General features: G+C 43.8%; 2 protein-coding genes across 3 annotated transcripts; both read left to right on the forward strand.

Annotated features, from left to right (window-relative positions):
* Positions 1 to 527: 527 nt before the first annotated feature.
* On the forward strand, positions 528 to 11,586 carry COPS3 (COP9 signalosome subunit 3). 2 transcript variants are annotated; one of them, XM_065732847.1, is made up of 12 exons: positions 528 to 606; positions 2,952 to 3,081; positions 3,930 to 4,042; positions 4,164 to 4,213; positions 5,042 to 5,134; positions 5,860 to 6,039; positions 7,228 to 7,368; positions 8,135 to 8,308; positions 9,297 to 9,383; positions 9,571 to 9,684; positions 10,225 to 10,305; positions 10,562 to 11,586. In XM_065732847.1, exons 1-12 carry the CDS (start codon positions 552 to 554, stop codon positions 10,613 to 10,615), a joined length of 1,272 nt encoding a protein of 423 aa, XP_065588919.1. In that variant the 5' UTR covers positions 528 to 551; the 3' UTR covers positions 10,616 to 11,586. The 2 variants fall into 2 exon arrangements, with proteins under 2 accessions (XP_065588919.1, XP_065588920.1); XM_065732848.1 differs by lacking the exons at positions 528 to 606; positions 2,952 to 3,081 and having other exon boundaries at positions 3,930 to 3,984; positions 10,562 to 11,263.
* Positions 11,587 to 15,059: 3,473 nt separating this feature from the next.
* Positions 15,060 to 25,535, forward strand: FLCN (folliculin). Its single transcript, XM_065732816.1, has 12 exons — positions 15,060 to 15,148; positions 15,816 to 16,095; positions 16,905 to 17,051; positions 17,691 to 17,912; positions 18,287 to 18,447; positions 18,996 to 19,087; positions 19,817 to 20,007; positions 21,183 to 21,296; positions 21,653 to 21,776; positions 22,121 to 22,252; positions 23,238 to 23,343; positions 24,118 to 25,535. The coding sequence occupies exons 2-12, from the start codon at positions 15,847 to 15,849 to the stop codon at positions 24,317 to 24,319; spliced, it is 1,740 nt and encodes a 579-aa protein (XP_065588888.1). The 5' UTR covers positions 15,060 to 15,148; positions 15,816 to 15,846; the 3' UTR covers positions 24,320 to 25,535.
* The last annotated feature ends 948 nt before the right edge of the window (positions 25,536 to 26,483 follow it).

A 26,483-nucleotide genomic window follows, 5' to 3' on the forward strand; every position in this document is an offset into this window, starting at 1 on the left:
GCCTCACCGCAGCGCTGCTCCGCGGGTTTCTTCACGGCCCGTTCCAACCGAAGCCGCTCTGTGAGAGGCATCGCATCCGCTGTGCCCGCACAGGTCAGGGCCGCGGTGTTAACGCACACCGCGCAGTCGGAGCGTGACGGCGGGACCCGGTGTCACGCGGTGACACGGGAGGGGCGCTGACGCCATCACGACGTCACGGCGCGGCCGGCGGCGCTGCTGAGTCACGACTTCCCGCGCAAAGATGGCCTCCTCCGCCCGGAGCGGGCGCGGGGGCGGCGCTTCCGGCCGGGCGGCGGTTACCCCGGCAACCGCGGCGGGCGGGGGGAGAGGCATCTGCTCTCGCGAGATATCGGAAGTGACGCACGGTGGCGGGCGTCGCGCGACTCCCGCAGCGGCCGCTGATTGGCTGGTGGCGGCGGCGCCCGTGGCAGAGCCTTCTTCCCGCTTCCCTCCGCCGCTCCCGGCCCGCGCCGCCCCTTCCCTCCCTCCCCCCCTCAGCCGCCTGCCCCGCCCCTCCCGTAGCGCGCGCGGCCGCGCCGCCAGCCGCCAAGATGGCGTCGGCGCTGGAGCAGTTCGTTAACAGCGTCCGGCAGCTCTCGGCCCAAGGTGACCGCCGGCTGCGAACCGCGGGCGGGGCTGAGCGCGGAGCGGCGGCCGGTGCGGCCCGCCGGGCTCTGCGCTTCTATGGGGAGCGGGCTGGGCCTTGGGGCCGGGATCTGTCGTGGCTTTAGCTCGGGGGGCGGTTGGGCCCTGTGGTGTGGAGCTCTGTCTGTCCGAGCGTGCCGGCAGCGCTCCGTGTGGCTCCGGTGAGGCCTTCGTTCGCCGTCGGGGGATGCCGGGAGGGTTTCGTGCCCGCGGGGAGCGGCTGGGACGGAATGTGAGCCTTGGGAGGGAGAGGGGACTTGGAAATGGGGAGGGGGGGTTACGTGGAGGTGGTGCAGCACGGCCTGACACTGAGTTGGGGGAGAGGTTAATGGATTTGAGAAGTGCTGGCTCCTGTGGGTGGAAGCTCTGCCTCCCCGGGTTGGGGCTCTGAGGGTCTGTCACTGGTGCTGGGATGTCTGACGTTCCTAGGGAGATAAGGGTAGGGGCCTGGGGCTGCCTCAGAGTTGTTACACAATGCTCAAAAAGCGTTTTAATATATCTGTAAATGTCTCAGTTTTGATGCCAAACTTCTCACTTCTCCACGTGTGGGCATGGTGTTTAATACTTGATGAACTTTCTATGGGGATGCTCCCACGTTTGTTGTTTCAGCAACAAAATGCTGGAACGAGATGCCCAGAGAGTGGTGGAGTCTCCTCCTTCTCTGGAGATATTTAGACTGTTCTGGCCACCTTCCTGTGCAACCTGTTGTAGGGAACCTGCTGTGGGAGGGGTTGAATTGAATCCCCTACAGCTCTGTGGATGCTTACACCCTGTAAGCAATCAGAAGTTCACGTGTTCCTTTACGACCCTTGTGGAAGCTCTCTCACTGGGGATGAGACAGTTAGGTGCTGTCTGTAAAGAGTAAGGGAAGAGTAAGTTCAGGCATCACAGACTGCAGGGGAAGAAGCATGTGTGGCCCCTGTCTGTCAGTGATAACTGCACAGGAGGTGACATAAATAGTCAGGTAGTGAGGCCTTGTGTGGGTCTTCCACTTGCATGCTGTTAATGTTTAGTATGTTATCAGTTTATTTATTGTAGCTTTGGTTCTTGGTTGTTTGTTTTTATGGGGGGAGGATGCTAGATGATGGCTATAGAATGTCTACCAGGGAGGGCACCAGAACTAACGTTTTGCAGTGCTTGAATACCATTACTAAATATAATTTTACAGCCTCTGTTTCTTTCCAGGCTTGTCTTGGGAGTTTTAAATTTGGTTGGAGGGAGATGTTATGGGGGTGGGTGTCTGGGGTTCCTGGTCTGTGGTCCCATGGATGGACCTTTTACTTCACTGTTAACATTTCAGTGGTAAGGCTCCCCAGGTTTCATCTTTCTTTTGTTTTCCAAGGAAAAGGTCAAGAAATTTGAGAATGGTGTTAATCTCTATGAATGGGGGCACTATTCTTCAGTTCATGAAGACTTCTGTAATGGTGGAAGGACCTCTGCTTTTTTTTTTCCTCTAACCAGTGAGAATTGAACACCGAAACAATCTTCTGCTTCAGAAGGATGTAGTTTTAATTCCAGGGGTTTTGAAGGAGATAATAAAGTTTTGCAATCGGTTTGCATAATTAAGAGGGAGGTCCATATTATTTGTTAGAGCTTACTATACCTTCCTAATTCAAAATAGTCACCTGTGTTTGTAGCTCACAATGAATAGAACAATACTGTGGTAATAATTGTGGAGTAAAGTTAAGAACAGATTTTAAAAATCCTGTTATTGGATTTTTTGTTATTTTTTGTTATTTTGATGTTATTGGAGGTATTTAGTTGCAGTGTTTTTAAAATCAACAGTGACCAGACCAGAAAAGGGAGTAAGGCCCATGAGTAGTGCTAAGGAGCAAGCCTAGATATTGAGATGTTTTTGTTATTTTGGAAAGGGGAGGGCACTGTTCTTGGTATGTATATTTTTCATTTTTAATAACCAGAAGGCACAAGTGTAGATAAATTCCATTCACATTAGAGAAAATTTGGCTTCACAGTAAACTTGGAGTCTTGGAGACTTGGCTCAAGTGGAGCTTGGTGTTGCTGTGAGGTCCTGAAGCACTCTCTAGTGAGGCAAATTGATGCTGCTGTCTTCTGTGGGTTTCCTTTGCTGTCTTAAAGGTCAGAAGCTTATCTGTCACCTTAGGGAAAGCATACTGTAGCTGGATTATTTTTTGGGAGCTGGTGCTTAATGTACTGGAGAACAGTAGATTGTCTGGGTGATGCTACCTTTTCCTGATGTTTTCATATAAGGAATCAAGTTGTAATGAAGCGTGGGAGTGCATGTGTGTTTTCTAACTGCAGTCTGACAAGGATGCTTTTTATTTCAGGGCAAATGACCCAGCTTTGTGAACTGATCAATAAAAGTGGAGAACTGCTAGCAAAAAACCTCTCCCATCTGGATACAGTCCTTGGTGCCCTGGATGTGCAGGAACACTCGTTAGGAGTTCTTGCTGTCTTGTAAGTGTGGCTTTCTTTTAATTAAGTATTTTATTATCAAAGCCTCAAGCTACATGCTGAATTGCCAATCAGATGTTTTTCTTTCAGATGTAAATATTTTTAGTCTATTGTAGAATAGTGCTTAGTTTCCTTCGGTGATGTACTTGTTTATTACAAGAAAGTTAAGGCAAATTTGTGCTTTCAATGTAAAAAATCTGGAGCCTGTAAAATGCCAAATGGTGACGTGGGGCTTTGTTTACCTTAAGGCTGTATCTGTTTCTCATGTTGATGTCTGTATGAGTGTATTTACCTACCAGTTCAGCAAAAAAAGTATGGAACTCCTAATTGTCAGGATGTAAATGAGCCAAACTGTAAGCATGAAGCAATGTGCAGAGCACTTAAATAGTGTCACAACTCATAGGAGAAACAGGGTGCCTGTAGGGTGCTGAGGAACCAGCGGAGATGAAGAGAAACTGGAAGCGAAGTAGCTCTTAGTAAGACATACAAGTCTAATCATTTAATAGTTGAGAAGTCTGTGATGCGTTCAAGCAGGTGTCTGAAAAAGTTATATGGTTCAGTATAAAAGTTTGTTAGCTCTTTATTGTAATTGTAGCTGGTAAAGATGTCTTTGTTGGCTGTAGTTAGTTCCAAACTAGTTTCCTACCAGATTCATAGTGGAACTACACATTGAAAGCATACTTTCACTGCTGTGCAGCTCTGTAAGAAATTGTGTGCCATCTGTCATAGTCACTTTGGCACTTCTTGCAAGCAACTATGTTCATCTGCAGAAACTGATGAAGATAATGCTTTTTTTTCCTTTAATTAATCTCTAAATGTTGTGTTAAACTATTTTTTCTGTCTTGTTTTAGGTTTGTGAAGTTTTCTATGCCCAGCATCCCTGACTTTGAGACGTTATTCTCACAGGTGCAGCTCTTCATCAGTACTTGTAATGGGGAGCACATTAGATATGCAACAGACACTTGTAAGTTAAGCTTAATTTGGCATTTTGTAGAAAAAAAATATGTATTTTGGTATGGTTTGGTATTGTTTTTTTTGTTTTGTTTTTTACTAAATTCTGTTGTTTGCTTGTTTTCTGTCTTTAGTTGCTGGCCTGTGCCACCAGTTAACAAATGCCCTTGTGGAGAGAAAACAGGTGAGTGAGTATCATCTTGTACAAATAATGTACCTACAAAGCCAGGCTCTTATGGGGGACATTACTTGTTTCATAAAGATTTGCTGCTAACTTCATGCAAAGTATTCTTGTGTAGCTCCTTATGTATATTAAGTCTGCTGAGCAGTAATGAACTTAAAAGATTTTTAAAACCTCTTTAAGGATAATCTAAGTTAAATTTTTGGGGGGGAGGTTAACTAAAAACATGCTCTCACACACAAACCACGAAATCAGGTGCACCAGGAAAGTTATTCAGTTTGTTTGTGTGTGAGTAGGAGAGAACTGCAAAAATCAATAGCACCAATGAGTCAGTGATATATTTCAGTGTTATTCTCACCAGTCTGCATTGTGTTCTTAATGAAATGCCTTGAAGTGTATGGAACATTTGTTTTTAGGGCTAGGATACTGATAATGCCCTGGAAAAGAAAGTTAAATCTAGCTTGATGTAAAAGAGATCAAATCTGGACTAAGTGAAGTAAAGCAGGAGCATTGCTTTTATTTGCTAGGAATTTAAATGGAATCATGGAGTCAAGAAAATGTTTACTTGGTATAAATTACTATTTTCCTGATGAACTTGTCTTTGTGGAGCAGAATTGGTGACTTTGTGTAGTTTATCAAGAGAAGTTATATACCTTAGGCTAATTTTATTTTCTGAGTGACTGCAGTATCCTACAAAAAGGGAACCACAAGTTAATTATTACTTAATGGAACCTGTCAATTAGTGTTATTTTTCATTTGTAAGTGTCAACATAAGATCCAATGTGCTGCCATCTATGAGAAATTATCTGAAAGAGATGTAATTTCTGACAGCCCCTGCGAGGAATTAGCATTCTCAGACAAGCCATAGACAAGATGCAGATGAACACAAACCAGCTGACCTCAATACACGCAGATCTCTGCCAGGTAAGGGCAACTTAGGGCTTTATTCTGAGAGTGAAAGCTTGCAGAATACCTACAGCTGTTTGAGAAATGCATATTCACGTACTGCAGTGTAAGGAAAGCTTTTAATTGTGGGTTTGGGTTTTGTGATTGTTTTTTTTCTTCTTTTCCAGTAGTCGGTGATACGATATACTGGAATAAAACTCCTTTCTATTTGTATTATATGTTAGGCACATGTCCCCAGATCTTTGGTTTTGTTCATGACTTCTGAAAGTCCTTCTCTCTGGGCTGGAAGTCATGCACAGCTTCTCTTAGGCAGTGTAAGTGTACAGGCCAAATACTGTTTGCTCAAGTTTGACAAAAAGCATGCTTGTCTCCATGTCTTTGGCCTGGATTTGCACTTCTGTCTCATTCTTGGCTCCTGGGACTTAGAGTTGGATGAGAATGTTCAGTGCAATATTAGTGCTGCCAGCACAGTAGTTTGGAAGCCTGGAGTTCCAGGCTGCTTTGTCAGTTAGTCTAATTTCTTTAGGATTCAGATAATTTATAACAGTTCACAGTTGATTTTTTTTCCAAGTACCACAATACAACGTATGATCTGTGTTGTGCTGCTACTGTGACATGTACTGTTTCTTAACTCTAAGTGGAGTGAGGTGTATTAATTACTATTAAATGAACTGTATATCAACATCTTCCTCGTGGATATCTGAAAAGGCTAATTTATAAAAACTTGATTTGTTTTCTTGTAGCTCTGTTTGTTAGCAAAATGCTTTAAACCTGCCCTCCCATATCTAGATGTGGACATGATGGATATTTGTAAAGAGAATGGGGCATATGATGCAAAGCACTTTTTATGTTATTACTACTATGGTGGGATGATATACACTGGGCTAAAGAACTTTGAAAGAGCACTCTACTTCTATGAACAGGTAACTTTAATTAAAAATGATAATCGTGAACTGGAAAAGCAGAAGTGGCATGTATAATACCACTGAGATAACAGTTCATATTTGAGTTGTCATGGAGTATAGAACAGAAAGCTGTGTACGTAGGATAAAGTACAAGCAGTCTAATTATTTTTGTTCTCAACCTTTAGGATACAATTCTATTAATAGATCTGTGCTCCTTTTCATCATTTGCATTGGTTTTGCTTTGTGTGTGCATTATAACTGCTTAAAAACTGATTGGGGTTAGCTTTCATTTATCAGCTGTATTATAAGGAGTAGAGACTAAATGATACTCTTTGGTGTGGAGAGTGAAGTAAGAAACTGAATTTAGAAGTGTTATCTTCTAAGGAAGTCATAGCCAAGCAACTAATGCACCATAAAGCTATGCAACTCAAAGGTTGATGTTAAATTTATCTCGCTATAAATATTTTTCAAGTGCTGCTTATTATTGCTCACACAGAAACAGTCTGGTGCCCAGAACTGTGTGTTTTCAAAGAGCATGGTGGCTTTGCTTCTGACCTTTATTTTTTGGTGGAAGTTGCACTTCATGCCTGTTATAGTAATAACTGCTTTACTTTATTGTATGAAGGAAGAGATAATGACAAAATTCAGAAACCTCAGTAAGGAAAAGTGTTGTTGAATGTGCAAGATGGTGCAGCATTTTTCTGTAAGCAGGGTTGAGCTCTTGAGTAGCAGTATCCGAGTGAACTAAAATCCCTTCTTGTTCTGCAAGCCTCATTCATCATGGTTAAATAAGAGGTTGCACGATATAAATTATGTCTCTATAAAGTTTTTAAGGATCTGTGTAAATTCAGCTTTCACAGGAAACATCCAATCATTCCTTGTAACAAGTGGCCACTGGTGATTTACAGTACAACATTAGCTATGTACCAAAGAAAGAAATTTTGTTTTGATCTTAACAGGCTTTTTTTTAAGGTAGGCATTACTGTAATACCTGACATGTTCAGAGTAGTTCATGTAGAACTTACTTTTTCTTTAGGATGTTTTTAGATAATTACTTTTGACAGAAGTTAAGCTGTAATGCTCAAATGTGAATTTAATGTTATTGCATCCTTTACAGTTTTAAACTGAAACTTTGTTAATGTAGTAGCTGCTGGATTTTACCGATGTGAAGATTAAACTTGTTTCATTTCTTTTTCTCTTGCTTAGGCAATAACTACTCCAGCCATGGCAGTTAGTCATATTATGTTGGAATCATATAAAAAGTATATTCTAGTTTCTTTGATACTACTTGGCAAAGTTCAACAGCTACCAAAATATACTTCCCAGATAGTTGGTAGGTTCATTAAGGTAAGTCTTAGAGAACAGCTAAATCATAGAACAATGCATGTGGATAATAAAAGCATATTGGCAAGAATTTTTCTCCCCTCACTGGATGGTACTGTTTGATGTTGCGTTCTTGTTGTTTTTGTAGTCGACAGTGGCAAAAAGTTATCTGGCAATTTTTTACATCTATTACAAATGGTATTGTTCATATTGGAAATAAAGGGCTTTAAACTTTTTTGTTTAAAAGTAAACAAGTATTTTTGAGTTGAATAGGAGTTAGTGATTACCAATATTCCTCTCACTAATACTGCACATCCCTTGATAGCCTTTTACTTTAGAACTCGAACATGTTGACAGGTTTCACTTGGCTTTCAATATGCAAGTGAACAAGTCTTCCCCATCTGTCCATGCTGTGATTCACTGGGATCAGGGCTGACAGTGTCTTAGAGATTAGAAAAAACATTATGAATAAACTGAATGCTATGGTACTGAACTTAGACTCAACTTTTTTCATCTGGTAGTCAACCAAAGGCTCTTTTCCTGCTTTTTTTTAATTTTATAACTTATTAGGCCTATTAGGTCTTACATTACTTTAATAGATCCTTGTCCAGTCAATCTCTGTTGTTTCCCCGAAGACCTGCATGGGCACTGCCTATATTTTGAGAGGCATTTGAGCTACTTAAATTACCTTTTGTCTGAGTGACTTCTTATGTTGAAGTAGTGACACAGCTTTGTGAGGCTGGTTGAGCACTGTGTTCTTTAAGAAAAGTTCTCCTTTTTCCAATTGCAGCCCCTTAGCAATGCTTACCATGAATTAGCACAAGTTTATTCCACCAATAAACCCTCGGAGCTTCGAAATCTGGTGAACAAACACAGTGAAACATTCACAAGGGATAACAATATGGGGCTGGTTAAGCAATGCTTGTCATCTCTCTACAAAAAGAATATTCAGAGGCTAACCAAGGTAAGATGTGCAGTTTCTTTTGTTTTACTGAGAAATTGAGTGATTTAATTTTCTACACAGAGAGCATCTGAAACTTATTCGCCTAAGAGCAAAATGATAATGTAATTGTGTCACAGTGAATGAAATGGATTCATGTGTGTGAAATACCATTGTGAGACTTTAAAGTCCTTTATGTAGAAAATCATTTCAGTTAACTACTTGAGCATTAGTGAAAAGGTGGTTCAGTAAGCCTCTGTCAGAGGGGCTTGCATACTGCCATGGATGGTGTCCAGGTATATATCTGCTTACCTGCTTTCTTTTTGCACAGAAGCTTCCAAACCTTAAATCGGTGTATTGCCACAGACACTAGGTCAATGGTTTTGCTACTGTGAATGAGAGAGCTTTTAGCCCATGGTCATTTAATACATAATAAAAAAAAGTCATGAGCACTACTACCCCATAATCTCCATCTGTGTTCAAAAATAGGAAACCTGAATTTCATAGGTCACTTGATTAGATGAGAATAAGTAAATAGTATGGATTTTGGAAGTGTCAGGTAAAAGAAAATGCAGAAGCAATGTAGTGATCTGCTCCTTCAGCTGAAGAGATGATTAATCCTTAAAAATGATCAGGGGAAAACTTTTTCTTAAGCTCAAACAATGCTTGCTGCAGTTGAAGTAACTTTGGAAGTAGTGCAGTATATGGGATTCTTGACAGAAATTCAAGGGGTGGACAGTTGCCTTTTTTAGGTTTAAATGTGGTATAAGAGACTGGACACGATCACAACTCTTAAGGGACAGAAAGAGATTGCAGAAAGGAAGTAATGACTCTGTTAGTTTGGCCTTGGAGTAAGAACTGACTGCTATCATGGTGCTTTTGTGCATAACAGCTATGCATTCTACTTTTTTCATCCCATCCAACTTCAAAAACAAGACTGTTAGGCCATGAAGGATTGGCAGGAAAAGTTCTAGTGTGTAATTTCAATGGCTTGATGTTTTCTGAATTTCAGACATTTTTAACATTGTCGTTACAAGACATGGCAAGTCGAGTGCAGTTGTCGGGGCCCCAAGAAGCAGAAAAATATGTCCTCCACATGGTAAGATTTGCAGCTTGACTAAACTGAATTTAAATATTGATCCAGTGTGGGGTTGTCTGCTTGGCAGTGTGTGTTCTGGTTGGCTGTGTTGGTTACGTTTCACATTGAATGGCATTCCACATGGAGTCGTAGATACCTGAAATTCTCTTCTTGGTGATACTTTATTTTAGACTCTCTCTTATTTCAGATAGAAGATGGTGAAATCTTTGCAAGTATTAATCAGAAGGATGGTATGGTCTGTTTCCATGATAATCCTGAGAAGTATAACAATCCAGCTATGCTTCATAACATTGATCAGGAGGTAAATCAAGATTTTTAATGCTTCTGGAATTCCTACCTCATAACCTTAGTCTGTAGTCAGATAACTGCTGGGAGAAGTCAGTGTAGGTAACTTCCATGTAGAGATGGAGGACTATTTCATAGTACCAGAATTTAAAAGCTTTAGATTGATAATAATTAGGTATGACATTCCTGCTTTATCTTCTGTATAGCTTGAGAATGAATGCTTAATGTTGATTGTAGTATCATATTGATGATGTGAAGTTCTTTAAATTGGCTGGATTAGAAGGACTGTTCAAGGATCACTCTGGCTGGTGATAATATGCCTGTAGTTTGAGGTCTTGACCCTGATGGGGCTGTCAATCAGTGGCCTTCAAAAGGATTCTTGGGCATATGGAGTGGTATAACACTTCCATTTGGGAGATGAAGGTGAAGAACACTTTGACATGGAATTGTGGTGGTGAATGTTACTAGTTCTCCATAGCACAGCTGTGAAGTATCTCAAAGGTCTTTTACAAGCTGGACAAAGCAATCAGCTTAGTATGGTTTTTTGTTGTTTAAGATGCTGAAATGTATAGAGCTTGATGAACGACTGAAAGCCATGGATCAAGAGATCACTGTGAACCCTCAGTTTGTGCAGAAGGTAATTGATTTAATGTTTTGTCAGAATATGTAAGAAATTGAGTGCAATGAGAGAATGTGGTACTGACTGTTGGTGTTTAAAGTGTTAATAATTATATATCAGTGTAATGTGCAAGAATGCCACGCTTCATATTAAATAGGAAGTGCATGTTATTTCATATCCACTTAATTTCCATACCTGTTAACTTCAAAGTAGAGTCTGTCTCAAAGGTAATTCTTCAGACCTGTTTTTGAAGAAATAACTCTTTATCTTTCAGAGTATGGGCTCTCAAGAAGATGACTCAGGGACCAAACCATCCAGTTATTCCTGAAATTAATTTGCTCACTACTCCGCTTTCAAGTAAAAGCTTACGAGAATCACGCCTGGAATAGGGCATGGAGGAGTTCATGAAGAGAGCAGAGAGAACTGAGCTTTGCTTTTCACCTGGACATTGAGAAAATAAAAGAACACCCTCTCAGTACTGTATAATTTCAGAAATATTCTCCACAAAGAAAAAGGAAATCTCAAATGAAACTTAAAAGTCTGTTGTGGATTTATTTATCTTCAGATTAACATCGTTAATGCATTAAATAATCTACCTTTTGTTTTAAAGGTTTTGAATGTTGCTGTGTTTCTGTAGCAGTCCTTTTTCCTCCTCTGCAGGAAAAAAAAAAGTGTTATTCAGGGAAGAATGCAAATTAGCATTGGTTCACTTACAAGATAATTACTGGTTCAGTTTGTATTGAAATCTGGCTCAAAGTGCAGATATATGTGTATGGTGAGGGGGAGAGGGGTGGAGCTTAAGTGAAATTCTCTACATCATAATTTGCATATTCTTAGTGTAGTTGGCTGCTGTCTCAAATGATGAAATAAGAACCATGTTCTCTAAAGGTATTAACGAGTCTTGGTTAGGTGACTTTGAAAAGCAGAAGTTGCTTTAGCGAAACCATACATGAGAGCTGTTTTATGATTTTTCAACTTCTGGTACAAAATACAAAATCCTAATAATGTTTGCTCTTGGATCAAATTTACTAGGCCTAAAGAAGGATAATTGGAAGACTTGGGTGTTCTGGAGGATGCTGGATACGAAGTTGTTCACTCTGAAAGAAGTTTAAATTTTTGTTCCTATACAATCAGCATGAAGGTATTCAACACGCTGCTGTTTTTCTGTGGTGAAAGTCAGAAGTGAAGGCCGTGCTGTAGATCCTTTCTTTGTTTCTAAATGATTCTTAATGATGAAATTCTGTACGACTCAGAAAACAATTTTAATTGGAATTAACTTGCTGGAATGGCATCTAGTTATTATTTTAAACAAATTTTTTTTGTTGGATTCTTTAAGGGTTTCACTTCTTACATCAGTGGATTTTTTATTTTTCTGTAGCTCTCATGTATCTGAAGATTCTGAATGTTCAGACATCTTTGAAACGCTTCACATCAGTGCAGATCTCCTATCAGGCATACATAAGCCTGTCATCAAGGCAGGATGTGTGAAGCCCAGCATCTACTGCTTCCTGCTTAAACATCTGAATAGGAGCTGCTTGCTACTGCTAACCTGCCAGCTTTTGTCAGGTGCCAAAGTGGGAGCTAAGTGTTTGTGGCTCTTGCTGTGTTAAACTTGTCTGTATTGAGGTCACCCATGGTTGAAAATAACCTATTTGTGCTTCCAGTGCAGATACAGAACTGTTGGTTTTCATTTAAAACTGGTCTCTTAGTTCTAGCAGAGCCTCTGTGGCAGTGGTACGCTTTCTAGGAAAAGGCATCTGTGCCCAGGGGTGTTCTCCAGGTGGCAAATTAAGTTTCTAAAAGAGTCAGATAGCAATTTAGTAGTGAACACAGCAAAAGTCCATAGTGTTAGTTGTCCACCATTGAGAATTTGTGCTTCCTATCGGTGACTTCCATATTTAAAGGCAAATTTTACACCTAAACTTGCCTTACTAGTCCTGCAATTAAATATTTATGATTTTAATGTATTTTTGTGGGGTTTTTTTTCCCCTACTTAATCCTGCAGTGATTTCAATGCTGAGAATGCTTATGCAACCTTTCTGCTCTGATACTGTGGAAGTGCTAAACACCTGATTAGCTGTGCTGTGGGCTCCAGCACAAAGCTGGGTGGTGGAAATATTTACAATTATGTGCAGTAGAGTACTGCAAGTGACTAACCCCAAATGGCCACACAAGCAGAAATGGTGATGGCTTGCCTTTCATTGCCAAAGGCTTGCCTGCCAAGGGAAGATTGTATCCAGGATGCTTTCCTGAAGCCTGAGAAGAACCAGAAACGTTCTCTCTGCAGTAACTGAGCTGTTTTTATTTTCTTTTGTTTGTTTTTAATCATTGGTACCTATTAGTAAGCATGGACGTTCTGCTGAGAGCTGGCAAATGGCTTTATACCTGTGGAATTACAAGCAAATTAATAGATGCACCTGGCAAACAGCAGCTGTGTGTCCTGTTTCTTTTCCTAACATACATAAAGTCTAACATAACGTAAATCTATACTGCACATCAAAAGGGATGGTAGACAGATCTACGTAGTATTTTCAACTGATGTTACACTATTTTTCTTACTCTGTTTTTTAAGGAGACATGTTCTCAGTTGCTGTTGGAAAATTTGAGGTCTGGTCCCACCCGTAGGATGTATTCACCAAAAGTGCTTTGGGGAAGGGCTGTTAAGTAATGGTTTAAGTGCATAAGGTCTAGCATCTGCATGTCTTGAGATACTGTTGAAATTAAGCCAGATTTCTAATGAAGTAGCTCCTTCAAGTCTTGGAACTAATTGCATGGGCTGTGGTGAGCAGAAATGCTTTGAGAACACTTGAGCTTTCTGGTTTTAATTTGTTTTTATTACAAGGAAGGACTCTTGATCAAATACAAGAACACTATGTGCTATGCTTCTCTGAACTTAAGGCTCACAGAAGGCCTGTGGTTAGTTCTTCCCATTGTGCATGGCCAGAAGATGTGCTCACAACAATCTTGAGTGTGTGCTTTGATATCTAACTCAGTTTCATGCATCATAATTAGCAAAGAGAGAAAATGTAGCTCTGAAGGTAGCACTAGACTTGCAACTACAGCTCTTAGCCACAGGAGGGGGGTCTAGTTCAGTCATGCTTAGCTGATGACAAAATGATGTGGGGTTTTTTTTTGCTTCTTTTTAAAGGAAAAAGGCTGGGATCTGTGTACGAGCACCCCTTCTATTTCTGTGCCATGTGGGAGCCCTAGTTACTGACCTTTGCTAACACCTGTAGTGCTGCCATCGCACCACATGCTTCTGCATAACTCCAGTTGTCTCCTTCTAGGCACTTCCCACCTCTACTTGACAGTACAACTGCAACCCCTTGTGTGTGTTGTCATAGGTGATCTGTGTAACTTACAGGAAATGTTTTCTGCATGGCCACACCAGCTGAGGAGGTTAGTCCCCAGAAGTTGTTTAAATGTACTATTGGAAAATAAAGATAACAAACAAGTCATTCTTATTTTGTCGTAAATGGTTGGCCTGAAAAAAATGAGACAGGAGGTCTTTTGTATTTGGATTTTTCTCTAGGTTTTCTGGGGGGGTCTTTTCTTGTTGGTTCTCAGGACGTGATTGTGGCTGCTAGGTGTCTGTGTCCAGCACTGCCTGTGCTCAGGAGTTGCTCTGGTGGCCTCTCAGAGCTCTCCATGAGCAGAACAGCAGTGGTTTCATGTTGTGCCCAGTCTGCTTGGAAAGTGTTGCTCTGGGCCTTGGGCCAGCACCAGCTTTGGGATTAGATGGGCTTTGGCTCAGATGTCTGCTACGCGTGGGGGCTTTTTATATTCACACCAGTGAGTATGGTTTTCTTCAGCAGAAGGTCAAGTCTTCAGTCCACAGGTGGCGGCTGCTGCCCAGAGGTGTGCTGTATTGTGTGAGTAGCAATGGTGGCTGCTTGTTCTCAGGATTTAATTGCTCTCTGCCATTACTCAAGGGCCTTTAAGACTTGAATCTTCAACTCTGTAGAGATTAACAACCCCAACGTAAAGAGGTTGGCAGAGAAATCCAGTTTATTTTGAGGCTGGAAAGCACAGTGGGTTCCGAGTTGAGGGTCTGCTTTGTCATCTTCCAGACCTTGAACCCCTGGGGCACTGCTGGAGTTGCTGAACAGAGGACCAACGTTGTAGCAAAGTGTTGCTTTCACTTCAGGTGAGGTGCCTGCCCCTTTCCTTGCACCTGGAGCTACCTAGCTGCCGATGAAGGCAGGGGGACGTTACACCTCCACTCACCCAAGCCAGGACCGACACCGCAAGAGGCGCACTGCGCCTGCGCACGGCCGCTCCTTCCTGACCGCCCTCCCTGCGGCCGGAGGTCACGTGATCGCACCGCGGCCCGCCCCATTTGGCGAGGCGGGTTGGGGGGGGTGCAGCCCCGCTGTGCCCGCGGCGGAGCGCAGGCGGCGGTCCGGGCCCTGCCCGCAGCTACAGCGTTATAACGTCTGCTCTGTTCTGCCCGACGGCACTGCGGGGCACGGCGAGGGAAGGAAGGAAGGTCTCCGGGGGTTTCTCGTCTCCCTCCCCCCCACGCTCCGAGCAGTGGCTGTGCCCAGCCCCGTGACAGGGCGGCTGTGGGCCGCGGTTACTGCCGCTCTCGCGAGGGGGGGAGGAGGAGGGCACCGAGATCCCTCAGCGGGCGGCCCCTGCGCTTCGGCCACAGCTGCTTCCTCGCCCCGGTCTCTCTCTCCTCGTCCCGCCTCTCGCCGCTCCTTGGTGGTGGGTGAGCAGCGGGGAGCTGCCCGCCCTCCTTCTCTCCCTTTCTCCACTTTCCCCCGCGGCCCGGTGGGATGGTACGGGCCGGTGGGGCAGCGTGTGTCAGCTGCCCGCAGCCACGGGACGGGCCGGGGCGGGGGAGCCCGGAGCCGCGGTGAGCGGAGGGGGCCCGGAGGTGGGGGGGTAGGCTGGGCCGGAGGTAACGGGGGCGCGGAGCGGGGCCGTGTGGCAGCGGGAGGGATGGGCGTGGGCAAGCAGCGCCTGGCCGGGCCTGTAGGCCTGCACGTTACGGCGAGGAGGAATGTCTTGTAGCTGTAAGAGGGGAGGGTTCACTCAGAGGGCGGTGAGGCGCTGGCACTGCTCCCAGAGCGGTGGGTGCCCCATCCCTGGAGGTGCCCGAGGCCGTGGGTGGGCCCTGGGCAGCCTGAGCTGGGGGGCAGCCAGCCTATGGCTGAGGTGGGGCTGGATGACGTTTGAGGTCCCTTCCAACCCAAGCTCCTCCATCAGTTTGACCAAGCCACGCTTGTGTGGAGATCTTTAAGGTTGGCTGAGCACGGAAGTGTTGGTCCTGCCCAGTCCCATCCCATCATAGTTAGAGATGTCCGGGCACCAGGTGATTGGTTTGCTCTGGGCCTGATTGTAAAGGCCTGAGGTATAATAATACACACTCTGGGGTGGAACTGTACTAGACACTATGGCTGAGCAGCTCTTGGAGGTGCACAGATCAACATTTGCTCCCAGTGGGTCCAGGGGGTGTTCTAATGCCCATTCCTTGTTGCCAGTTTATATTGATGTTAGCATGTTTTTTTACTCATCTGCAGGAGACCCTGACGGATGTGCTGAGCTCTCGCTATGAATGCTATTGTTGCCCTCTGCCATTTCTGTGAGCTCCATGGTCCCCGCACCCTCTTTTGCACTGAGGTTCTACATTCACCACTTCCTCAAGGTGCAGGCAGTGGGGATATCTCTGGGCAGAATGAGCAAGCAGAAGAAGAGGAAGGTGGCATTCAGATGAGCAGCAGGATCCGTTCACACAGCCCAGCTGAAGGTGCCAGTGCTGACTCCAGCAGCCCAGGGCCAAAGAAATCAGACATGTGTGAGGCAAGTGTGAATACCTCCATGCAGACCATTGGTGGTTCTTAGCTTGACGAGAGGGCTCTCGGATTCCCTGGCTCAAATTGCTTTGTTTAGGAGGAAGAAAAAACACGCATGAACTAATCCTGTGCTTTCATGTAACTGACAGTACTAAAGAAGTCCTTCTAAACTGCAGTGGCCCATGACAGAAATTGAGGGGACTGTTATTAAGCAAACAAACTTTGGCAAGATTCTTTGTTGAGGTCTTTTTAAGCCGTGTGTGTGTGATTTTCATGTGTTTGAGGAATGCTTTTCTCAGCCTTCAAGTGTTTCTGCTTCATTAGACCAGGTTCTAACATTGACTAACAGCAATTTTTAGCAGCAGTGCCAAACAGGGAACAGAAACACCTCAAAGCTATTAAAGTGCTAGAGAAAATGTACATTCTCAGTCATTCCTTTGCATGGCTTCTAGTAGCACTTGATCTGAACTGCTTGTTATTTACTTTCCTTTAGGTGACGACCAGTTATTTTGTTGGGCCACTTGGTTTCATAGGTGCTGTTAACTGTATTTACAGCTTGCCCAGCCATCATCACCCAACTCACAATCAAATTTAAGAGTGGAAAACTAGCATAAAATGTATATTGCAGAGTGCAGTTTGAGGAGTTGAGTTCAAGTGCTGATCCTGACTCAGAGTGCTTGCATTCTGAATACTTGAGTTTGTATTTGTGTGTGTAAATAATGCTACCCTCCATTTTGAAGGGAAAATGCAGAGATGGCTGAAAACCTTGGACATCTGCGTGCTCATTTATGCTTGGATTTGCTTTTCTGTCTTCAGGGTTGCCGCTCTCTTGCAGGAGGACATCCTGGGTTTGTCAGCCACGACAAAGAGACTTCAATCAAGTATGTCAGTCACCAGCACCCAAATCATCCCCAGCTGTTCAGCATTGTGCGCCAGGCCTGTGTTCGCAGTCTGAGTTGTGAGGTAACTGCCATGGAGTTCGGGAAGAAAGCCTGTTTGGGGCCTTGCACATTGCTTCAAAACCATGCTGCTTTGCTGATCTTAGCTGCAACGTGCAGTCTGCAAGAAGGAGGGAAAGGAAAGGATGATGTGGAAGTGTGTCTGTCCTAGGATTGGTGGGAATGTTTAAGGATGAGTTGTGATAACCTTGGATGCAAAAATTCACTTGATTTCACTCCTGTGCATTTATTGTTGTTTGCTTGTTTGTGTGTTTTTAAGATAAACTGATAAATGTTTGTGTAAAAATGTTGGGCATCTGTTGCTTTTTACTGAGAAATGATTGGTCTTTGTAGACCACTGCTATTCAGCATCCTCAGAAGGGAGAACCTTGCAGGATAGTGTTTGTGTGCCAGGATCCGCATTTCATTTGTGATTTCTCCACAATATTATAGCTGAATTGAGCAAAATTTGTAAAATAAAGTTAAATTGAAGGCTATGTCATGTTTGTAGAGGTCTGTTTGACAACAGGTTTTGGATAGCAGTCTTAAAAAAGGCTTGTTTTATTCATCAGATGGCTGTTAAACAGCAGCAAGTAGGCTTTAGTCAAACAGATCATTACTCTTCCAGCTGAGCTGCTTTGGTCCATATGTCCCTCCTATTCAGGTCTGCCCAGGACGTGAAGGACCTATCTTTTTTGGAGATGAACAGCATGGTTTTGTGTTCAGCCACACCTTCTTTATCAAGGACAGCCTGGCCCGAGGTTTCCAGCGCTGGTACAGCATCATCACTATCATGATGGACCGGATTTACCTCATCAACTCATGGCCTTTCTTGTTGGGAAAAATCAGAGGCATCATTGATGAGCTTCAGGGCAAAGCACTTAAGGTGGGTCAGTGAGTGAGTCCTTTTCTTTCAGTGTTAGCACAGCATTATGTAGTTCTTTTGCATCTTAATTCAGAAGCTGTTCTGGCTCAGTGCAAGTTTGGTCTTCAAGGCCGATGTTTTTCAGACTCCAAACTGCCACAGGATGGCTCTGTTAGAATTAAAGTACCCAAAGTTATGAAGGTCAGTGTTCTGGGAGCAGATGTGTTACTTAATGGTAATGTTAATCTGATCGAGGTGTTTTTTCCTTCTCTCGTTACTTACAGTTCTGAATGACTGTGTAATGCACCCCGTTCACTACCGGCCGTTCCTCGGTGCTTTTAGTTTTGTGTCAGCATTTTCTCAGGCTGTTACACTGTCCTCCTCCTGTGCTGCAGGTGTTTGAAGCAGAGCAGTACGGGTGCCCTCAGCGTGCCCAGCGCATGAACACGGCGTTCACTCCCTTCCTGCACCAGCGCAACGGCAACGCGGCCCGCTCCTTGACCTCACTGACCAACGATGAGAACCTCTGGGCATGTCTGCACACTTCCTTTGCTTGGTAATGCCACTGTGTTTCTAGCTTCCCCAACGCCTTCACAAAGAAAATAATTGCCATTTTTTGAACGGGTGGAAACGTTTGGGTTGTTGACATAGAAAGCTGGGCTTTGCTGAGTCTCTGAATTAGAAGAAGCTAAGCACAGAGAGCCTCATGAGGGCACTGAGACAAAAACAGTTCTTGCTGCTGTGAATTAAATCTCCTGATGTGACTGCTGATGGAAAAATTAAAGTACGAGGAAAAGCAAGAGAAGACACTCCTACCCCCAGTGGGTTTGTTCATCAGAATTCCCTGGAAAGATGCCACGGAGAGGGCTGCAGTGCTGGCATGTGACTTGGATGGGGGTGTAACGTGTTGCACAAGGTTATTGCAAAATGATACACCTTCCAGTGGCTGAGTGCCTGCAGCTGTGGGATGCACTGGTATTTAGGACTAAGGAATGCAAAGACGTGTCGATAAGAAATGGTTAATGATTGAATATTTGGTTACACCAGATTTCCTTCGAAGTCAGGGTTAATTAATGCTGCTGCCACTTGTTTTTCAATCTCCAGGCTTTTGAAAGCTTGTGGCAGCCGTCTTACAGAGAAACTTCTAGAGGGAGCTCCAACTGAAGACACCCTTGTACAGATGGAAAAACTTGCAGGTGAGGTTAAAGTTTCCAGAGCTGGAAGACCCTCTGAGAGTGCCATGGCTGGTAAAACACCAGAATCTTTTGCCAGCATAGTAAGTGCAGCCTTAATGGACTTCACCTTAATGGTAGCCCCACAGTAGTCAGTGTGCTCTCCCATATGACAGTGACTGCCAGGAACATGAAATCAAGGCCTTTGGCACTGTAGGCTCTCTGCATGCACTTATGTTGTTTATTGTTTGTGTAGGAGCACTGTGTCATGGTCATTATTGTTTTCTGGTTGGACTGCCCTTCCCTCTCTATGGCCAGAAGGATTTGCAGTCAAAACATGGAGCTTTCTTCTTGCACTCTTTCTCTGCAAAATTTCTAAGATAAACAAATCATAAACTCTTCTTCTATGTAATTATTTTATTACTTCGTTTAGGCTGGAATCTTCAAATAAAAGCTGTGGCAGTGACCCTTAAAGCAAGAACAGAGAATGCACAGCTGGTTGATGAATGTGATATTTTGTCCTTGTGACCCTTCAATGGTCATTTTATATCTGAGGTGCAGAATTTAGTCATACTTCAAGACTGTGACACTGGTGTTTTCAGTTAGTGTATTCCAAGCTCTTTTCTGTTTGCATGCAACCAGAAACAGTTATCTGTAGTTTGTGTAGGCACTTCTGAGGCAATCCCCATTCCTAGATAGTAGCAGTTTTAATGAGAACTCAGGTTGGTTTTTTTTTGTCTGTTTGTTTGCTAGACCTCAAAGAAGAGTCAGAAGGCTGGGAGGGGTCTGAGGAAGAAGAGAAGCCTTCTTCCCAGCCAGATATTGCAGAAGGGCAGGAGCTATCTAAATGTTCTCCTGAAACGTCTCTGATGCCAGATTGCAACAGATGGAACGTAGCTCACAGACGATTGTCTGTCTTCCGCTCTCTCAGGCATATGAGACAGGTAAGAGAGAAGCACATTTACTTTGATTCTAAATTCACAGGCTAATAACTTCTCATTCTTCCCATACTGTGTTTTGAAAGGGGTACGGTGTTTTTTTCCAGCAGTTTGCATTTGTTCCCTGTTCCAGGCAGTGCCTACATAGCTAGTAACAGTGCTGACTGCATTTCTGAGACTCTGCTTGTCTCTGAGGTCGTGCTCTGCTTGTGCTGAGCCTCTTCCCATCATCTGTCATGTGGATGGGATCATGTGATTTCTCTCAAGTTCTGCACTTCTGTCCTTCCCAAAAGCAGTGTCATTGAATGCAAAGGTTATGCAGCATGTTCAAAGCTAAGTATTGTTTGCTTACAACAGAAGTGTTGTGGGGAAAAAAGGAAAAAGAGCAAGAGAAGAAATGGTTCAGTCTGTGTGAACTTAGCTTTTCACCAGTGCTTCCAGTTACCCTGAGAGAGAAGGTTCTGTGCACAACACCCACAGTTTCTTTTACACCAGCTTGTTTTCCTGGATGCTCCTGACAAATAGCTCCTGTGTTTCTGATCTCACACTGCTTTATGTCTTTATCTCCTTCTTGTTCTCCTTTCTCCTAATTTGGAATGCTTGAAGCTATTAAACTACATTCTTTAGCCACCTTTGGAAGCTTATCTAAGAGTATTATTACATCTTTCATGTCTGAATCACTGTTGTGACCATAACCCAGATCAGAGAAATGTGTGAAAGTTCCCACCTAATAGAAGTCATTCATCTCCCTTCCCAACAGACCTGCATCCCTCTTGCCAACCTGCTGTAACTCAGCCAAGAAGCAGGCTGATTTGTGTAACTGTGCCAGAGAACTGAAGGATTTGGAAGAATGTAGAAACTGAACTCTTACTGTTCTTAATACTGAATCGGATCATTGGTTAGGCATGTTGGCAGTTTGTTCTTCACTGCTGCTTATTCCTGAAACTGTAAGAGAGGGTGAAAAACCATTTTGCAGAGTCTGACACCTTTAGTGCCTGTCAGAGGAGCACTTAATCTCGGTGCTGGGTTTTGAACTCTTGTCAGTACACACAACTTGCTAAATGTTCATGATCGTTCCTGGTGTTCACTTCTAGACAGTTTCCTATGTGGCATGTTCTTTAGCAGAGCAGATTGGACACCTCCCTGACTTTATTAACAAATGCAGTGTGGTTTCATTTCAGGTTCTTGGAGCATCAGCATTCCGCATGCTGGCTTGGCACGTTCTGATGGGGAACCAGGTCATCTGGAAAGCTCGAGACATGGATCTTGTCCAGTCTGCTTTTGATGTGCTTCGGGTAGAGATTTTTTCCCTTGTTTCCTGACTGCTTGTTTTTATATACGTTGGAGTGGTCCAGCTTCCATAATAACCTGCCTCTAATATGTAATCCTGTGGAAAATGTGTTCTGAATTACATAATTTTGTGGGGAGAAAAAAGTCCAACCTTTGAATTGCTTGGTTGTCCAGAGATAGCAACTGCATAGTCTTTCTTTCAAACTGAGGGAGGTATTTCTGATCGCCCCCTCCCTTCTCATCAGCAGAATCTACATCAGCAGTCTTCCAAGTCTTGGCTGATGTTGAAAGTTGGGGAAGAAACTGTGCTTTGCTGTTTTAAATGCAACGGTTCTCTCAACAAGTTTCCTCCTTTCTTTAGACGATGCTGCCTGTTGGGTGTGTGCGGATCATCCCCTACAGTGACCAGTATGAAGAGGCGTATCGGTGTAACTTCTTGGGGCTTAGCCCACACGTCCAAATCCCACCCCACATCTTGTCATCTGGTGAGAACTTGCTGAAGAACCCTCTCCTTTCCCTGTCATCTTCTCTCAAAGAACAAGATTGTACTTTTTAGTAAAGAATTATCAAGTAGTCTAAAAATGCTGTATGGACTACAATACAGTCTTTACCACTTCTCTTGTTTTCCTCATATTCCTCCAGCCTGATGAGCTGTTGAAAGCGAGTCACCTATTGTAACAACTAATAGCACCATAGCTGACAGTCCTGGTTCCTGCTGGACCAAGTGTTGTGTGCTGACAGTTCTGTTTCTTTGGGTACAGACTGTGTAGCTGTGCTTTAGAATGTGGGCTGTTATAGATGATGATGTTCTGGGCTTCTGTTGCTCTAGAGTTTGCAGTCCTTGTGGAAGTTCGTGCTGCTACCCGGTCCACTCTCTACCCAACTCTGCTTGAAGATGAGCAGTCCCTGAACAAGTACGAGTTTGTTGTCACCAGTGGCAGCCCTGTTGCAGCAGATCGAGGTGGGTGCTTTGGAGACTGAAGAAATTTCTATCACTGAGATGAAAACAAGAATCCTGATCTTTGACCGTTTTTTGTGCTGTTCATATGCTGGCCCTTCAGGAAGTCTGAGTAGAAAGCCAGATCTCTGTACAACAGGGGCTGAGAATTTACAGCTGTTTAGGTTAGGTCTGTCTTAGTCCGTTTACCAGATGGGTGTTTTGCTTATTAATTCTCAGAAATGGGAAACAAATTCTGTGACATGGATTTGGTAGCAATTACAGGAAAATTCTTTTGAAGACTGTGATAAATACATTCTATCCTGAAGTACTTTGTCAGTTTATTTTGAGTTAGTCCAGTTTAACCTGCTAAACATCTAAGAACTGTGACAGTACTCATCATCTCCCATACTCCACTTGATAGACTGGTGTGATTGCTACAGAAGTGGCAGGGGACTGCCTGCTTTGTTTAGGGACTATGAACCTGCTTTGTTCAGGGTCTATGAACACTTGCATGTAGATGTGATTCTTGCCCGATCCATCCATCTCATCTTTCCTGGGAAGTCCAAATTTCGATGCGTTGACCTCACTGTCTATCTCAAAAGACATGACAGGTGGTTAACTCTGTCCACTGCATGTTCAGGTACAGCGTAAAGCAAAGATTCACTCCCTCTGTAGAATTCTTCCTGTGCTGCAGCAGCTGCTGTAGATGCAATGTGTATAATTATAGTTTTCTATTTTCCATCTAACCAATGGCATGCCCAGGAGCTTCTGGACACAAATTGTCCAGGAAAGACTATAGTAGCACAGCATCAGCTTACCAGGCTATAGAGAGCTGAGAAAGTAACCTCCTAGGGAATACTATACATTGACCAGGAAAGGAAAGGTTTGCTTTTTTTTTTTTGAGGTGTATATTTATCTCTCTATATGTATGTGTATCATAAACAGCATGAAGAGTTTTCCTAAAAACTCGTTTTCATAAAAACCATTTCCCTTTCTGATCTTCCAGTTGGTCCCACGATATTGAACAAGATTGAAGCTGCTCTGACCAACCAGAACCTTTCTGTAGATGTTGTGGATCAGTGCCTTGTTTGCCTGAAAGAGGAGTGGATGAAGTGAGTATGGCTCCTGCTGCAATCACAAAAACAGCTTTGGCATGAATCCTGGAATGGTTACACCCAAGTACAGGGCAAACATGTAGTCAGATAACTTCTACTTCAGTCTTGAGAGCAGTCAGCTTTACTACTGGGAAATTAGTGTCAGAATTCTGCTTTGATCCTCTCTTCTTTGGCTTTCAACAGTTCTTAACCTTTACACTTCAGTTCCTGCATCTGGAGGATACCTACGTGACAATACTTGTCGGCCTTATACGCATTGTGAGGATTAAGAATGCAAACTTTTAAGCCTGTCAGCATAGCCTGTATTCCAGTGCAGATAACGTGCCAAACAGATGTCATGGCTGTGCCTGCAGGCAGCACGTTTCAAAGATGCAAGTAGTTAGAAAGGAAGACCAAACAGTCATGTGAAATAATTCACAGAATGTTGTGATTTTGGAGAAATTACCTGAAGGGCACATGGGCACTGGATGTGCCTCCCAGGCAGATTCCCATTTGTCAGAGCTAATTATTTTACTTTTATCAAGAATGAAAAAGAGGAGGATCACATGTATTACTACTGAAAATGACTAATTCCCCTTAATCTCCCTTTTTCTTGTGCTCCCCTTTCTTTCTTTATTTAAAGCTTGAGAACAGTCTCCCTGGAGCACTGTTGGAGACATTCATTAGCTTGTAGTTGCAGTAGGTGCCGAGAGCAGTTACAGCTAGTGCTCCTTCCCTGTTTAATGCATACAGGTCAACTGTAATAGTGACAGGAGTTTCTCTTTTCTGCAGCAAAGTGAAGGTCCTCTTTAAATTCACCAAAGTGGACAGCAGACCCAAGGAAGATACCCAAAAACTGTTGAGCATTCTGGGAGCTGCAGAGGAGGACAACGTCAAGCTTCTGAAGTTCTGGATGACGGGCCTGAGCAAGACATACAAGTCCCACCTGATGTCAACAGTTCGCAGCCCAACATCCTCAGAGTCTCGGAACTAAAGGGTGCCCAACCTCACTTGCTGCCTTCAGATAATTGCAGGGAACCCCACGTTACCACTGCTGAGCCTGCAGCATGTGCATTAGGAGGATAGTGAAACCTCATCGCTATTCTCGTGGTCCTCAAACTAACTTGAAGAGTCACTTGAGTCTTTTCTAATTGCTGTGAGACTGGACTAATAAGTGCTAATAAACACTGCTGCTGTCTGTCCTGAAACTCAACTCTAAATCTAGACCTGCACGCTCAAGACTTAAAATACAGCAACACTCAAAGAAACAGCGTGAAGTAATTGAAATCCCATGCTGTCATGCTAAAGCATTATGGTGCTTAATCAGTTTTAGGTTTCATTGGCAAGACTCAGATACCTGTGACAGCATCCAGAACTCCTGGGAACGGATGTAGCTAACCTCTCTGAATCTCACATAAATCTTCCCAAACGTCTGAGAGACCAAGAACCAAAAATAAGTGATGTCACAGGGTGATGGATCACGTGTAAATTATTTAAAACCACTCAGATTTATGAAGAGACTTTTTTTTTCTGCTGTAGCAAAAGTCAGGAGTATCCTGTTGGAGCCGCAGCGCTCCTCTGTTATTTATTTATATCTTGACTTGAGACAGTTTCAGCATTTGCTTTGGAAATCCTGTCTGGGAGGGAGAAATGGAATACAAGAAGTCTCCAAATGCAGTCTGCTTGCCCCTCCAGAGGGTACAATACCTTGTTTTGCCTGTGTGGCAAAACTTCCAAATAATGAAGATTACCTCTCCAGGGTAAGGTCTCTGGTGTTCTTTATCTTCAGAAATAGTTTTCTAGCTACCTAATTAAGTTAAGCAGATCCAGCCTGTAGGTGCTCCCCTCTTATCTAACTCTATAGTAGCCATTTTGAATGCTTAATAGTTCACGACAACGTTGGTGCGGTTTTTATATGACCTAAACAGACATTCCTTAGCTGCACTGTAAGGAATCACTGTTCCTGTTGTGAAGTCATGGTGTTTTTTGTCCTGGATTGTTCTTGGGAACACTTGACATTTTATGAGCTCCAGGCAGGCTTTACCCAGGTGATCTACTGCACTCATTCAGATAAGAACGGAGCTCAGAGGGGTGTCCCAGCTTGTTACCAGCTCTGTTCTGTATAAAACATGCAGGTTGCTTTTGTCTGGAACATCTGTAAAACGGAGACAGACATTAAATCTCATTAAGAGCTATTTTTGTAAAATGGACAAAGCCTCATTTGGTCTTGATTTTTGTGTGTGTGTGTGTTGGGGGAAGCAGCAGCTGATTCACAGGTTCCTGCATCTTAGCCTAGATCTAACGTGCAGCATTTAACCAGCCTCCTAACTTGGTGTGTATTAGTTTGTTATATGGAAGGAGCAAGAGCTACTGCTATGTTAATTGAAAACACTTGGCTGGACATAACAACAGGATATTCAAACAGCAAAGAAAAAAAAGCACTACTCTGTTAATCAAAAATTAACCACTTATTTAATGTCAGGGTTCTCAGAAAGGCGTTCTCCCACCATCAGTAAGGAAACAGGGGAGAGGAGGTACTGCCCACAGGAAACTGGGTAATAAATGTGATAAAATCGACTGATAGTGAAATAAAAACGGCAGCAGTGAGTAGAAAAGCAAGGACTAGTGAGTCAGGATCTCGAGTACTAGGTGGGTGCTTGTTCTTGTGGCTACTTTATGTGTGACCTAGTGCTTTTCCTGCTTCAGTCCAGAGCTGCATAAAGCAGGCAGGACGTTTGGCCTTTACATGCTCCTGCCTGCTTTGTGAAGCATAGTCCTTCCATAACCCTCAGTTCCTGCCTGCGTTTCTGAGCGGAGCTGTGGATTCTGTAACAGAAGGGTGACCCCAAGGTCGGGCGGGCGCTGAGCTGGGGGTACCGGGATGCGGGCAGTGCTCCCTGCTCCCCCAGCCGAGCCGGGCCCCGCAGCCTCTGTGCACAACGCGTGCGTGGAAACGTCCGCAGCTGCCGGAGCCTGTGAAACCGCAACAGAAGCGCTGCGTCCCCGAGCTCTGACAGCTGCACGCAGTCTGACCGTGCTCCAGGTAAGCTCCCGCAGCGGTCAGCAACAGCCGCCCCCCAACCGCAATTAATTAACACCGCTCCCCAGCGCGCAGCGGCTCGGGTCGGAGGAGCCCCGGGGGCGGGGAGGGGCGCGGA

Source organism: Cyrtonyx montezumae, unplaced genomic scaffold (assembly GCF_038088225.1).
Source record: "Cyrtonyx montezumae isolate F1298 unplaced genomic scaffold, pur_monq_1.0 scaffold_16, whole genome shotgun sequence".
NCBI classification, from domain to species: domain Eukaryota; kingdom Metazoa; phylum Chordata; class Aves; order Galliformes; family Odontophoridae; genus Cyrtonyx; species Cyrtonyx montezumae.

Bases quoted from the DNA above. Each gene is read 5' to 3' on its own strand.
- COPS3 (XM_065732847.1), top strand. From the start codon at position 552: ATGGCGTCGGCGCTGGAGCAGTTCGTTAACAGCGTCCGGCAGCTCTCG. The intron at 607-2,951 runs GTGACCGCCGGC...TTTTTATTTCAG, and splicing joins CCGGCAGCTCTCGGCCCAAG to GGCAAATGACCCAGCTTTGT. The intron at 8,309-9,296 runs GTAAGATGTGCA...TCTGAATTTCAG, and splicing joins ATATTCAGAGGCTAACCAAG to ACATTTTTAACATTGTCGTT.
- FLCN (XM_065732816.1), top strand. From the start codon at position 15,847: ATGAATGCTATTGTTGCCCTCTGCCATTTCTGTGAGCTCCATGGTCCC. The intron at 17,052-17,690 runs GTAACTGCCATG...CCTCCTATTCAG, and splicing joins TTCGCAGTCTGAGTTGTGAG to GTCTGCCCAGGACGTGAAGG. The intron at 18,448-18,995 runs GTAATGCCACTG...TTCAATCTCCAG, and splicing joins CTGCACACTTCCTTTGCTTG to GCTTTTGAAAGCTTGTGGCA.